The sequence below is a fragment of the Molothrus ater genome, chromosome Z (genome assembly GCF_012460135.2).
Source record: "Molothrus ater isolate BHLD 08-10-18 breed brown headed cowbird chromosome Z, BPBGC_Mater_1.1, whole genome shotgun sequence".
NCBI classification, from domain to species: Eukaryota; Metazoa; Chordata; class Aves; order Passeriformes; family Icteridae; genus Molothrus; species Molothrus ater.
This window is the reverse complement of record NC_050511.2, coordinates 42,215,259-42,230,181: the sequence shown is the minus strand read 5'-3', so window position 1 is coordinate 42,230,181 and position 14,923 is coordinate 42,215,259. Positions and strand designations below refer to the sequence as shown.

Below are 14,923 nucleotides of genomic sequence, written 5' to 3'. Positions count from 1 at the left end.
GCAAGGATATTGGAATTAGATGGGCTTTATGTCCTTTCCAACCCAAATGCTTCTACGACTGGAGGCAGGAAGTGAACTAAGCAGGAATCTAGAATGGCTGATTCAGTTTTGTGCATGGAAGAGTTTGAATTGATCATGGGATACTTGAAGTTTGCTATCTTTGATAAGAATACAGAGGAGGAATGAATGCAAAGGGAGCTCCAGTGTGTTGAAACGCTGAGTGCTCATATCATCTTGGAAGACATGCTGCTGCCTTAAAGTAGGCCCAGATTGTCCATCCAGAAACTAGTATAGTTCATCTACTAGAGTTTTTGTGCATCAGATAGTTTTCATTTCTAGTATTTTGGAGGATACTTTTTTTGGTTTTAAGAGTCATTCTCTCTGGAGCAGAAGGCAGGAAAAGGCTTTTTGCAACTCTTGGATAATTGGTGACTCAAAAAAGATGAAACCTGTCTTTTCCTTACAAAGTAAGAAATTGGCTCATATATCTCTATATGCTTCTTGGATTTTATCATGCAGTTGCAGGTCATCATCTTAATTCATGACTGACCATTTTGCTGAAGCTGAGGAAAGAACGCAGACAAATCTCTAATAGTGCTGTGTGGGGAAGAAAATTGTTCTGTGTCTGTTTAACTGAGGGCAGTAAACAACTGGGAGACTGCACATGTAGCCAGTCTGCTACAGTGGAAGAAAGGGTTTAGAAAGGTGTCAGGAGGAAAAATTTGGAAATGGCTTAAGTTTAAATAACCTTATTTTTGCAGGATGACATTTATCCATAGTATTAGTATTAAAATTCTCTGTCAGGACAGCTGTTAACAGGCTTTCTGAAAAATAGAAGCATGCAAGTATGTTATTGTTGTGATAATTTTGTTGAGATTTATAAAAACTTTTCTGAGGTTAAAGGGTGAAAAGGAATGTGAATACTAGTAAAATGCAACCGGACATCAAGAATTACCTTGTATATAGACTAGATACATTGATTCACTCTGCAGATTACAGACGCAAAAAGTTACAGAGTGCCGTGATCCGTATTGCAGTGAAGGGTTTGACTGTTAGACACCACTGGCTTGTTACCTTTATCTTGATGGCAAAAAAAATAGCATGGGTGAAATGCTCTTTGTTCTGATCCTGTGTTCAAGTTGGCTAGCCCTGAAGACAGTGCAAGTTAGAGTAGCTGACTATCACTGATCTTTGAAGATGGAAGTAGTGATTGCTTTAGGAAGAACTGTATTTGGAAGGGAAAGTCTTGTCTACAGGTTCACTGAAAGTAAGCATAAATGCTACAGTGTGAATAGTGTGAATACATCTTCTGCAGTTGGAGGAGTTAAGCAAACTGATACATCAGAGTCGCAGAATGATTCCATTTCTCCGTCCACAGTGTAGATAATTCTTGTGAAGAGAGCTCATGTATTTTGTGTAGGGGAATAGCTGTGAACACAGAGAGACATGCCTTCTCCTTAAATGTCATGAAAATTCTGCACCTAACTGGCACTAAATCTGCACTAGTCTGTGTTGTGGATTAACCCCAGTGGGCCTGAATGCTGCTCACAGAGCAAAGGAAGAGTAAAAGCAAGAAAACTTGTGAGTGAATGTAGAATTATTTAATAAGCAAAGGAAAGCGTAAGAAGACAGAAAACAAGACAAGTAATGTCACACTCACCACCTCCAATGGATGGACCAATATCAGACAGTTCCCAAACAAAAGGTGACTAAATTCCTTAAAGCCTCTCTTCTCCTTTTATTGCTGTGTGACATCATACAGTATGAAATCTATTTTTCGTTAGTACAAGCCTGATTTTGTTCTTTCACAATCTCTCAGGCATGCAACACTCTATTCACTGTGGGGAGAGAGTGTGGACCGTGCAAAAGCTGTTCAGCAAGAAATACAACTTTAGTGTTTTACCAACATTGTTTTGGCCGCAGCACTGTGTGTGAGCTGCTATGAAGGAAATTCCCACCATCACAGCCAGACCCAGTCCAGTCTGGTTCATACAATACGGGATCCCATACAGCCAGACTTCTGTGTGTGTGTGTTCATCTACATGTAGAAACATGCCAGCTGTTCAGCAAGGAGACTGCTACTGGTTTGTTTTCTGTCTTCTTCTAGTTTGAGTCATGCTGTGGTGTCCAGGTCTTTACCACACCAGAAAGAAATACTAGCTTACTCAGGTACAGCCACTGGAGACAGGCCTGCTCAGGTGGTAGAGCACACACTACTTTTGTGCCAGCCATTCATGTAATGGTACTGGAAGTTTCTTTGTGAGTTATTGTTGGGAATGCTGCCAGAGCAGAGCTGGCTCCATGTAATAAATATTAAAGAATACAATTACTGCACAGCCGTCTTAGTGATCTGTTAGGACAAGTCAGTCCTGGGGAACAAGAAGGAAATTATATATTGTGCAACCTAGTGCACTTAGGAGTCATGCTTCTAAAATCATGAAGAAATCCACTCTGAAGGTGGATTCTAGGTTCAGTTAAACGTGTAGCAAGAGTACTGTGAAATCCAGTGCAGAAATCACCTTTCACCTGGCCGACTCTTATGCTTTGGTAATAGTGTTTGTAAGTATTCCTACTGCTTCTTTTAGAAGACATTATCCCCCAAATCTTTAACTAAAAAGATGGAGTGCTCCTTTGATACTGTAAGTTCCTGATAGTTCAGTGTTTTAGGAAACATAAATAAGTCTATGGCTACAGAGGGTGCTAGACATAGATTCTTATGGGCTTTCACACAAAGTAAAATGTATAGAAAGTGACAAAGTGACAATGAGGACTGGAGTGGGCTGTAGAAGTTTGCATGGCAGCATTTAGCTATATGTGAAAGGAAGGTGCCCTACAGGTCTGTTTGTCTTTCACTCTGCAATAAATGATAATGTTACTGAGCTTTTCTCTCAAAATCTCTGAAGTACTAACTAAGAGTCACATCTTCCCATTTGCAAATAGGAGGAATAGTTTTTTCTTTGGTTTTAGAATTTCCACTAATAATTGCATTAGTAGTGTGGGATGCATTTTATTTGAGTGATACTGGTCAGGAGGCTGGAAAATTGGAGACAAATGTTTAATATGTGGCTGAGAAATACATTGACCTTGAGAGCTGTTTTGCAGGTACAGCATAGACTAATCAGATGTTGTTCTATAGGGAATAGCAGGAGTAGTCTGCTTTTGTTAAGGTTTTCAGTAATTCTGAGCTGAGACTCCCTACGTAGGTACAATTTCTCTTATGTATGGGCATACATACATACTTTGAAAGAAAGAAATTTCTAACAGGCATGCCCATTATTTGTGCCAGTTTATCCCATTATGTAACATGAGTCTAGAAATACTGTGAAATTAAAGACTTATTTGAGGACCAGTAAATAAAAAGTTTTATTAATATTTTGATATTAATGTAGATTATGCACGTGTGATATCATTTCAGAACACTAATGCTAGCTAAGAACTATTTTCATAAACAGAATTGCTACCTTTTCTTAAGAACGTGGGTAAACAAGGCAACTTTTTTTAATAATTTGGGTTGAATGTGTTTACACCTTAATATTTTCCGTACCCAAGGTATATGGCAATTAAAAAGTGAAATCCACAGTAGAATGCAACCACCCAAACAATTGTATATGTATCTGTGGGTATCTGTGTGTATTTAGAAAAACAGATTCTAGATGTTTTTATGTGTAAATGTGCACAAACAAATTAAAGATTCTACTACATGTAGGGTTAGGCTTCAGAGAGCCAGAAAGTTCAGAGTCCAAGGGATACTGGGGCTGGAAAAGTCATGCCTAGGAGATCACAGCAAGGTACCAACATTGTTGCCTCCACACGATTCTAATATGGGACACCCATGGAGGTGGGGACTTCAGCCTCTGCACCAAGCTTCCTTTATGGTTAGGGCTCAGAGAGCCAGAAAGCCTAAAGCTAAATGTATAAAAAGGTATGTATATTGTAATTTATAAGATATAGTTATAGGCATTTTAGAGATTGTATTTTCATGTTTGTTATGTGTTAGCTATAAAATAAAATATATACAATTTATAATGTTATGTATATTTTATTTATTGCTTATACAAATTAAAAGTAATTATAAAAGGGCAAGAGGAAAAGTTGGAGGATGAGTTCATGTACACTGCAGTCCAAGAAAGTGGAAACAAAGTTTTGAGTTCATTCTCTTCATCAGGTGAATGTTTTCAGTGCAACAAACTAAGGAGAAATATGCAAATCAAATACATATTGAGGACATTACAATGTGAATTAAAAAGATGGTTTCTCTCTATGTTTGAAAAGTAACTTTTTTTTTAATATTGGTGTGAAATTTTATCTGTTTAGGAGGTAAAAGATAAAAGTACTCTGATGTTGGGTTACTACATGAAAGTCTGCTTCTGCCATGTCTTTTTGTTGAGAGGAAGATGGTCATGTTTACCCTGAACAGTCAGAAGGGCAGGCCAGTGTAGTGAGGTATTTGGTGAATGGAAGGAGGAAAGGGTTTGCAGTGGCTAGTCTGCAGTGGTGGATGGCTGGTTTAGATTGAGAGCAGTGCTTATTTTAATCATCAATGTCTCCAGTCCCCTCCTCTGCTAAGAGCTGGTGGAAACAGATGACATAAGATGTGAGTATGCAAATGTTTGTCTATGTCCATGAAAAAGCAAAATGCTGTGTAATGGATGAGGAGAATGAATGTGAGCTAGAATTATTGAAATGGTGTTGTTTGAAAGGACAATTACATTTCTCCTGTATATTCTAAGAGAATATACAGTAGAAGAGAAAAATTAGGATGTTGCCACGTCTCATCTGTGGCTTGTAACCTGTGCTGTTCAGTTTGTGTGCAGCAAAGATTTTAAAGGGAAGAGTAGAGACTTCTTAGAAATGAATGTGAGTGGGGGATAGGAATACTAATTAGGAATTGCTTGTTATCTTTATGTTCATAGATCTTAACTGTAATTGGAATGTGCTAATTTATTGTAGTTGCAGTGTCCATCTATACATACTTTTTTTCTTTCCGCTAAACTCCTTGACAAAAGTATTTTAATTGAGCTTGTGTCCTCAGCAGCTAAACTGTGTGATGATATTTTGCACACTTAGCTCAAAAATTTGACTTTAATGAAAAAAGCTAAGTACATGCTTACACACTTTTAATTCTGCTTTCTTTGAAGAAAATGAATTTTATGTTGCCTGCTCTGCCTTAAAGCTGTTAAAATGTTCTGTGTTCAGGTCCCAAACAGAAGAAATACCAGGTAGTCCTGAAAGACCTGAAGTCTTTCCCTCTAAAGCATTTGATGTCAAATAAAGATTTTCTTATTTATTCTTCCATAACTGACAGGCAGGCTGCACCCATTTCTCCCCTGATTTATTCTGCTGCCTAATTAAAACAAAACCCAATATATCTCCCTGCTAAAACCCCAAACCAAAACGAAACACAACACCAGCCAACAGCTCTGTGCTCCAAAATGAATGCAAAACTCTTGATTCTAGATACACTATACATTAGGGATTTGGGGCCTTTTGACAACTACTGCAGGAGCAGAGTGAAGGCTGCATGAGCATATGTCCTGCTTTTTGATTGTTGGAGGTATTTTTGAGCTCTTTTGGAAAGGTATAAGATACTGCTGGACAACTGCAGCACAGGGCATGTTTTCCCTATAGCATCAGCTAGTCTAGGTTGGGATTGGGACTCTTGTGGGTTCTAGTTTAGGTATATATCCCATCCTGCTTTTGCTGACTTAGTTTTCATCTGGATCTGAATGAGGCTTTTGTCTGTTTTTTTAGCTGCTTCTGCTAGCACAAGAAACAGGACTGTTTGGATGGGAGAGGACTGCACAGTAGCAGCTGCTGGCTTGCAGTGTGGTGGATTAGCACCCTTAGTGTAAAATTATGTCTTTCATTTTTTATTTTCCACACAGACAGTAATATGGTACAGAGATGCCCACTAATGTTGTGAGGATGTCATTTTCTTTCTTGGGCTATGGTTGTGGTTCCACTCTAAGATTAATCTGAATTCAGGTACTACTTTGAAAATTAATGTGACCTCAATATTCCTCCATGGTTAGGTGTAGAATATGTGGTTTAGTAGTTGTTGTTACCTTTTCTTGAGCATTTGACAGTTTTTCTCCAGTGTATCCTTCTCACGTATTTGTTACTTTGCTAAATATTTTTATGCTCTTATTCTTGAAACAGCACTGTTGAAGACTTGAGAATGTAAATTGAGGCAATCTATATAAAATTTTTATGTAATTCATATTCAGTTACATAAACTGTAGAGGAGTATTTTCATATTTACAGATTGAATAGAACAGTATTGATTAAAATTTGGCAGGGATGTCATGTTAGTATCTCATCTCTTGGTTATAGTGTAAGATCTTTAATACACAGACATATCTGGTCTGTGTTTCTTTATATCTTATTCCCTTTCTGATTTCATAATTATGGTCCTCGCATTTAAAGATTCTGAGATAATACCAGTTTTAAGTGTCTCAGAAAGATGACATGTACTAGTATACATGATTTTTAATACAGTTGTTATCAAGTGTTTATTAATGCATAATGTATTTTCTAGGGGAATCCCTTCTCAAGCAGTATTTCTTTTCTCCTGATCAGGAAAAAGAAGAGTTGATTGAAGAATGGCAGCCAGAGCCTCTTGTACCTCCTGTGCCAAAAGATCACCCAGCTCTCAATTACAACATTGTTTCAGGGTAAATGTAACCAAAATAAATTCTGTTTACTTATTTTGACTCAAATACTTGATATTTGTATTCAGCAGCGTATTGCTCATTAAGCATCTCCATATCCTTAAAACCTTTAATAAATGAATTGCACTTTGAGAGAGCAGGACTGAATTTGCCTCTGAAGAGGTCTTGGTTTTGTAACATTATCAAGAGTATTTACTAAGAAAATCTTTCTTACTTTAAATGTTGTCTTTGATTTGTTTTTGGGGTTTTTTTTCAATATTGGGGGTAGGAGAAGGAATGTTGTATCTTTGCCTTCATTGTGGTTCTCTATTCTTTGGTATTAATTTGTTTCATATTTCCTGAAAACATAGACTTAGACCTGCAAAGGATACTACTGGATACTACTTTTTTTGCATCATCACTAATCACTTTAAAGAAACTCCGTGTATAGCCACTTGGCACTTTTCTTTGGTTTAACCCCAGCCAACAGCAAAACCCCATGCAGCCACTCACTCCCTCATCAGTGGGACTGGGTAGAGAATTTGAAGGGTCATGAATTGAGATGAAGAGTTTGATAGGGAAAGCAAAAGCTATGCAAACAAGCAAAGCTAAACAAGGAATTCATCCAGTGCTTCCTATGGGCAGGCAGGTGTTCATCTCCAGGTCAGCAGGGGGGGCCCCATCACATATAACAGTTACTTGGGAACACAAATGACATCACTCCAAACGTGCCCTCCTTCCTCCTTCTTTCCCCCACTTTATATACTGAGCATGTCGTGTGGATGGACCCTTTGGTCAGTTTGGGTCACCTGTCCTGGCTGTGTCTCCTCCCAAACTCCCATACACCTCTAACTTCCTTGCTAGCATGGCAGTATGAAAAGTAGAATAGGCCTTGGCTCTGTGTGTAAGCCCTACTCAGCAATAACAAAGTCATCTCTATATTATCAACCCTGTGTTCAGCACAAATGCAAAACACAGCCCCATACCAGCAGTCATTGTTAAGAAAATTGACTCTACCCCAAGCCCAGCACACACTTAATGAAAAGCTGTTTTTCTTTGGACAATCAGAATTGGAAATGCTGTATGGTAAAGCTGTTTTGTGAGGAAATTTATGGCTCAGTGTTGTTTCTTGTGTTACAAGGCTTTTAAAATGTTTGATGACTTAAGCAAGAGTCACATTATTTCAGAAATTGCTTTGAAGCTTCTTTTTACAATCTTCAGATTTGCACATCACTAGCTTTTACTTAGTAATCATTCGTAATATCCTTCTATTTTCACTAATGATTTGAAATAATTTAGTGTCATAGTGAGGTACATTTTGATGGTTTCACTACCACAGAAAAGTGCCACGGAAAAGTGATGTCTGTTTTAATTAACTGTGATGTGAACAATTCTTCTGTTATTTTTCAGAATTCTGAAACAAGCTGTACTGTAGAGCTAAAGGAAGTGTTGACTGTTTAAAAAAATAGAACAAATATATCTTTTAGAGTTATTCAGAAAATGTTTAAATTATTAGAACTTTCTAGTGCTTATGGCTAGGAAATTTATTGTGACAGAATGTTAATGTGTTGTGACTATTAAACTCAACAGTGGCTGTGGGGAAAACTTGACATTTGTCTTGTAATATTTAAGCTGCCAATTGACTACTTCCCCACAAGTTGCTCAACAGCTGTAGACTCTAGCTTTGACTGTAAACTTAAAACATATTTCAGAGTTAATACAGGAAGAAAAATGATCCAGATTTCATCTCAAGATGATCAAGAGCATTTCCTCTTCTTTACCAGTATTTTAGAGAGACCCTATCTATTGAGATAGTCTTCTTTCAATTCTTTTCATGTCTTAATGTCTGTAATGAGTGGTGATTTACAAAAATCCTAATCATAAACCAGTTTATATTTGAAGAAGCCTTTAAAGGTTATCTCATTTCTACTGTTGCCATTTGGACACCTTCCACTAGACCACGTTGCTCCGAGCCCCAACCTGCCTGGTGTTGAACACTTCCAGGGATGGAGCATCCACAGCTTCTCTGGGCAGCCTGTTCTAGTGCCTCACAACTCTCATTATCTTTATAATACTGTATGTTTACGGTAATATTTGGGGATTATAAAAGCTCATAAGCACTACAGAGAAATGAAGTATTTCAGTAAAAATTTTGACTTGCTGTATATGTGAGGCAGATTTTCTCCTCCCTCAGCAGGCTGTGCATTTTGTACCCTGCGTTCATATTCTCCTTTCTGCATAGTCAAGTAACGTTACCAAATGAAGAGGAAAGCCAAAACCTCAGACATGTCCTAATCAAAAAAGTGATCCATCTTGAACCAGTGATGAAGAAGGTACCCACAACAGCTTTCAGCAGTTCAGAAATTAGTTACTCCTTGTGGTAGCCTTTCTCAGAACTAATCCATGCGAAATAGCTTAGTTGTATGAGATCTCACTCAGAAAATGTAAATCTGTTTTGTAGAACAATACATCTGAAAAAATTTCATGATAATTCTTCTTCTGCTTTAAAGTAGAAGTCACATCATCAGTACCTTCATAACTTTGTTTTCTTCTGTGACTGATTTTTTTCAATATATAAAACACTTAAGTGAGAGGCCCAAGAATAGTGGACATGCTCTCAGTCCTTAAAAGACAGTTTCTAGAGGAGTAGCTTGCATGTTCTTTGAATATAGCTTGAAATGATATTTTAATTTACTGTTTAAGCTGGATCATTCAGTATATCATAACTGTTGTTCCTAACTATGATACCTAATGCGCTATTACACTAGGGGAAGATAAAAAATTATGCAAAGATAAAAAATTAAATGGTTCAGGGTTTTCCTTTTCCAAAGACTTACTCTTGTTGTAAGGCAGGGTTTATGATGTGGTCAATATCAATGCTTTATATATTATTATATATTATATAAATTATTCACTGAAATACCCTTTTCCATTTATGTTTTTGTTATTGTTTCTTTAGAAGTTGGGGTAAAATTCTGATAGAAAGGGGTTGCCAAGTTTTCATGAGGGCTACAGCTTTATAACAGCCAAGTTATTGGTGAACATTGGTTTGTTTTCTAGGTTTGAGAGATGGAGCTGTGAGGGAAATTGCTGTAAATTTACCAGATTTGATAGTATGCTGGGAATATACTGAATCTCATGTTAGTGACAAAATGTATATATATGTACAGGTCTGCTCTGGTGAACATCTGTGAAATGAAGTAATTATTTCACTCATTAGGACATCCAGACTTTGGTACAGCTCATTGATGAGCTAGACAGAGGAACAGATCCAGGTATATTTTTAATGGCAGTCAGTTCCCTAAGACAGTTTGCTGCACATTTCTATAATGCTACTACTGTGCAGAAGATGCACTGCTGTAATGCAGGACAGCTCCTTTGTGGGGACAGGTTCAGCATTCAAAAGATGAATGTGCACTGTGTGAGTAGAAAGCTTTGTAAAGCTGTGTAGTAAACTTTTGCAATTGTTTAGTTGAAGCAATATGTGCTGAATTTTGTCAAGTGAACAGGTATAACCCAAGATCGTGGAGTTTTTAAAAGCGAAGTTCAGGCAGTTCAGAGTTTTTCTTAACTTGCAGTGAATAGCTTGGACTTAAGTTATTTGCTCTGCACACCAAATGTACCCATTGAAATATTGTCAGCCACCAGATTTGGAACAGCTGTGCACAGGCATTTGAGATTGGAGCAGCCCTGTTTAATTTTGCTGAAGAAAATTGCCCAATGCTAGTTTTCCACACAGGAAAAGCATGTGGAAATTACTGTGTCTGAGGAATAGCATAGAATCTCATCTGTTATGTTTGACAGCAGGTATAGAAATGGGCAGACATAGGGTTTTGTATTTGGCTTAGATTTGAGACTTCTTAACGCTCCAAATGATTAATGAAAATTTTTTAACTTATTGTATTGATGTGTATAATTGCCAGAACAGGTTTGCTTATAGAACACAGTACACAGATATGATGCTTTTATTTAAAGGGATTAATATTTTACTTATTCCAATTTTTTGTTTGTTTTTGTTTACCTAAATCACAATTTTTTTAGGGCAGAAATTTTTTGCCCTTTACTTCATGTATATTATACTCCTGTTCATTTGCTAGTTCATTTGCTAGTAGTGTGTGTTTTCAGACTTTCTCTGTTTCCTGATTACATTAATTACTCAAATCATTCTAGATTAAACTGAATTTGAAACTTGAGATGATAGGTAATACAATAGTTTCACCCACTTACAGCTACTGCCTATATTTCAATAGCCATATCAGTAGAAGATAGGTATTCTGGGGTTGCTTTATGACAAAAACATTGATTTTGAATTAATTTTTCATTTGGAAGTAAGAGCAATGATATATCCTTTTCATTTTTAGTACTTCTTGAAACTAGATATCACTTTGCTTTTAGAAGAGAAGTTTTATGTATCTCTTCAGGGGTCATCTTTCTATGAATTAAGTTTTCAACAAGGAATCATTAAATATATCAAGAACCTATTTACAGTTTCTTTATTAAATTACAGGAATATAGGTTTTGTTAAGTATATTTGTGTCTTGACATTGAACTTAAATACTGTTTGGCAGCTGCAACAGAAGTCCTAGAAAGAGGGAATCTTGAAAAACCTGTGTGCCTTCTATTGTTGAAAATAGAACTCCTCTATTAACTGTTTATGAAAATGACTACTCTTCATTCATAACAATAGGTCTGTAATTTTTTTTTCAGTCCTCCCACCCATATAATCACTGTTAATGGCAAGGAATGTATAAACTTTGCATCATTTAACTTCCTTGGACTTTTGAATAATGAAAAAGTTAAGGTGAGTTCTTCCTTCCAGTTATTCTATTTGTGTGATTATTCCTCTTTTACTTTGTATGTTATTTCTGGATAAAGAGTACTGAAAGCTTGAACTTCATCAATAACATATATTGCTATAGCAGGAAGTAAGATTATAAATCTCATAATGTTGTTCTAGTCAAGTTTTGTTTTTACTGAAGTTTAATCCGGTGTACTTACTGAGCACCTAGATGATTATCAAGTTAGATTAGTATTTAATGTCCTTAAATATTAGAATGAGTGGTGCTTAAACAGTCATCTAAAGTAGTTTTGAGGTGAAATTAGTTACAGAATTCAGCACATTATTATACTTTCTGTGGAGCAGGTCATCTTACATGATACAAAAAGTCATCTCTGTACATTAGTGTAAAATTGTCAGTGTGAAGTGTATAGGAAAACAAATGTCGAAACATTTCACATAATTTTTTCCTATAAAAGAGTGCAGCCCAGGCTTCTCTGAAGAAATACGGTGTTGGCACTTGTGGACCCAGAGGATTCTATGGTACTTTTGGTGAGTAACTTTCTTTGATCTGCCTTTAAAGATGTTCAGACTAGTTTGGTAAGCCAGCCAGAATAGTCCAATATATAAGCAAAAAGTTATTCCTGTTGCTCTGAAGAACAGTTATCCTCTAACACACATTTTACTGTAGTTGTTGAGGATTGGCAGTGTTTATTCTTTCTGGCTTTGTTTCTTATTATTTTATCTCTTTTCTTACTCTTTCTGATGCTGGTCTTTGAAAAGAATTGCAAAGTTTGTAGTGTGTTCTAGTTCTGGTAACCACAGTAGAAAGAGAAAATAAACGTATTAGAATTTATTAATTCACAGTGACTGAAGTGTAAATGTACGCGCGAATTAAACTTTCTACGGGCACCACAAGGGGGCAGTCTGATTTCTGTGATAACTACTGTGACCACTTCTGTGACTACTAATGCTGTAGCCAGGATGAAGTTTTCCTCTACTGATAACCTGTGCAGGTATTACTAAGAAAAGGGTTTGTTTTCGTTCTTTTTAAGAAGTTGCAAGTTCTTAAGTATTGGGTTCTGGACATAGTTCTTCACAGGCACTTATATTTTTAAATATTGCATGTAAACCAAAGAGTTAAACATTAATTGCTGCACAGTTACAGGCTAAAACCATCGAGTTTGTGAACTTTCTAGTCTCTCCCCAGAGATGACGGAATTCAGAGGGGGTCTATACTCAAATTATTTCATAGAGTTAGCTTCCTGTAGCCTTGATTTGAATTCAAGACAAGCTTGAGCTTTTCTTGATTAGTCAGACTAGTTCCAAAAGTGATTAACTAGTTGCTATGCCTAATTTGATGTGGTATAAGTCTATCTATCAGAACAGGGTTGAATCTTGATATCAATCTAAGAAATTGTTCATTAGCTTAGAACCATAATTTGTTTCTAATTAATATACTGGTGGCCCACCGATTAGTACAGAAAGAGCTTATAGGAAACTACATTCCCTCAGTGATGACAGTTCAGCAGTGGTCTGTTGGAATTCATATAGGCCTTTCCCTTCCCTCCAAAACAGTGAAGTGCTCAAAAAACCTTGCGGAATAATAATCACCTTTTGAATCCAAGCTGATTTTAAATTTTATGAAGTCTTTCAGTTAGCTTGTTTCTAGTAATTGTTTGAAGCAAACAGGTTAAATTTGATTTTTTTTTTCTGATAAGTGAGAGATTCTTCGGGTTGTTTCCTGCCTTCTCTGGAGGGCTAATCCTAAAATGTAAACTATAGCTTTTGCTATTCATGGGCTCCTGAATTTTTTCAGTAAGTGCTCCATTTCACAAAACAAGGAATCTAATCTATGGCATTGCTACTTGACATCAGTAGAGAGGAAGTGGTATTATACTCGCCCATTTGAGGTATCATCTTTTACACAAAAAATCATGGAGGCTCCATTTTAAATGGTAGACCGACTCTTGCTTTGCTTGTTCAATCTGAAATTGTCTTCCTGTTTTCACCTAACTTAAAACATATAGTGTGGCAGGATTATGAATCTATGAGAAGAAACATCATTGTGTCATTTTTTGCATCATTGTGTGCCTCAAACATTTCACACATTTTTTCATGTATTGGGACTTTGGTAAATGGGTTATGTTCTGTGCAAAACTATACACAGTTTCCTCTTACATTCCTATGTGGAAATTAACTGATGGTTGTTTGTTGTTACTGCTCAGATTTATCCCCTCTTTGGAGCTGATATTTCATGTAAATATTAGAGATCTCTATTTGAAATGTAGATACTGTGTTGTAATTTATTTTGAATGGAGATTTGGTTCTTCATATCTATGCCACTTTGAAGGTAATGAATAGATTTAGTGAGTCCCTTGTAAGACATTTTTTATTTTGTCTAGTATCCCTGAAATATGTATCTGTGCCTTTATCCTGTAACGAGCATGAAATATTTGTATGTTTACATTTACCTGCTTATTTGTGGGTATTATCTCCCTAATTCTCATTTCTTTTCTTTTTGACTTCCACGTGAGCATGCATTAAACAGGCATTTCATAACAGTTATTAACAATATTAGCTTTATTAACATTTCATAATTGCACAGAAAGCTGTTTCAGTGTTGTCTCCCTCTGTGCAAATGTACTTCAGGTGGTGTTTGCAGTTTCATTTAAGCTAGGCTAATCGAAGTGGAGTAATCAGACTAAAGCAAATCATTACAATAAAGGAGAGTCAGATAGTATTTGGATTTTATCACAATGAAACCTTAATATTGTTTTAGCACTTTTCAACCTCATGGTTAAACAAAGCATTCATACCCATATGTAATGAGTGGATGTCATTTTGAACTTACGTGTTCTTGCCCTTGGCAAAATTTACTTAGGTTTGCAAAACTCTTTTCTGTAGCACAAACCTGAATATATTCGTTAGCTGCCCTTCCTGACAATACTTGTTTTGCCCACTGTTTTTTACCTAGACCTTGCTTAGAGTAATAGTGGTTGTTCCTGAGTAAGGCTCAGTGAGAAGGATGTGCGTTCTGATTTTGAGCAGTGGTCGTCTTGTCATCTTTTTCACTTAAATTGTGTAAGTGGTCACTCAGAACATTTTTCTTCATTAGGTATCAATAGCTGACCACAAAAAAACAGTAGTTCAGTTCTTATTTCCCCTGATTTTTTATTCTCTACTGATGAGGGTTCAAAAAGAAACACTTTGGACTGAATGTTGTTTATATTGCATATTTTAAGTGCTGTGTGGCCAGTGTGTTTTTTTCAAAATTTTCTTATTGGTGATCTTTGTTGGACTTTTCTTTCAATAAATCAAAGGTCATCCCACCTGTTTGGAAGCCTGATTGAAGATTGTTTATTGATTCTGAAGTCCATGTAGAAATGACACAAGAAAAAGACACAAATATTTTGGAAATGGACTATTTGCAATCTCAATCAGAAAGAAGATGAGAATTCCAGTCAGTATCCTCCCATCTGAAGTCTTAGGAGAG

The 14,923-nt window shown here is 36.4% G+C and overlaps 1 protein-coding gene across 1 annotated transcript in view; it reads left to right on the top strand.

Moving 5' to 3' along the window:
- The window catches only part of SPTLC1 (serine palmitoyltransferase long chain base subunit 1), a 36,193-nt gene that overhangs the window by 3,895 nt on the left and 17,375 nt on the right, over positions 1-14,923 (top strand). Inside the window, exons 3-5 of the mRNA XM_036403293.2 lie at positions 6,580-6,674; positions 11,358-11,451; positions 11,907-11,979. Of these exons, the coding sequence (XP_036259186.1) occupies positions 6,580-6,674; positions 11,358-11,451; positions 11,907-11,979 (262 nt within the window). The remainder of the gene's footprint in view (positions 1-6,579; positions 6,675-11,357; positions 11,452-11,906; positions 11,980-14,923) is intronic.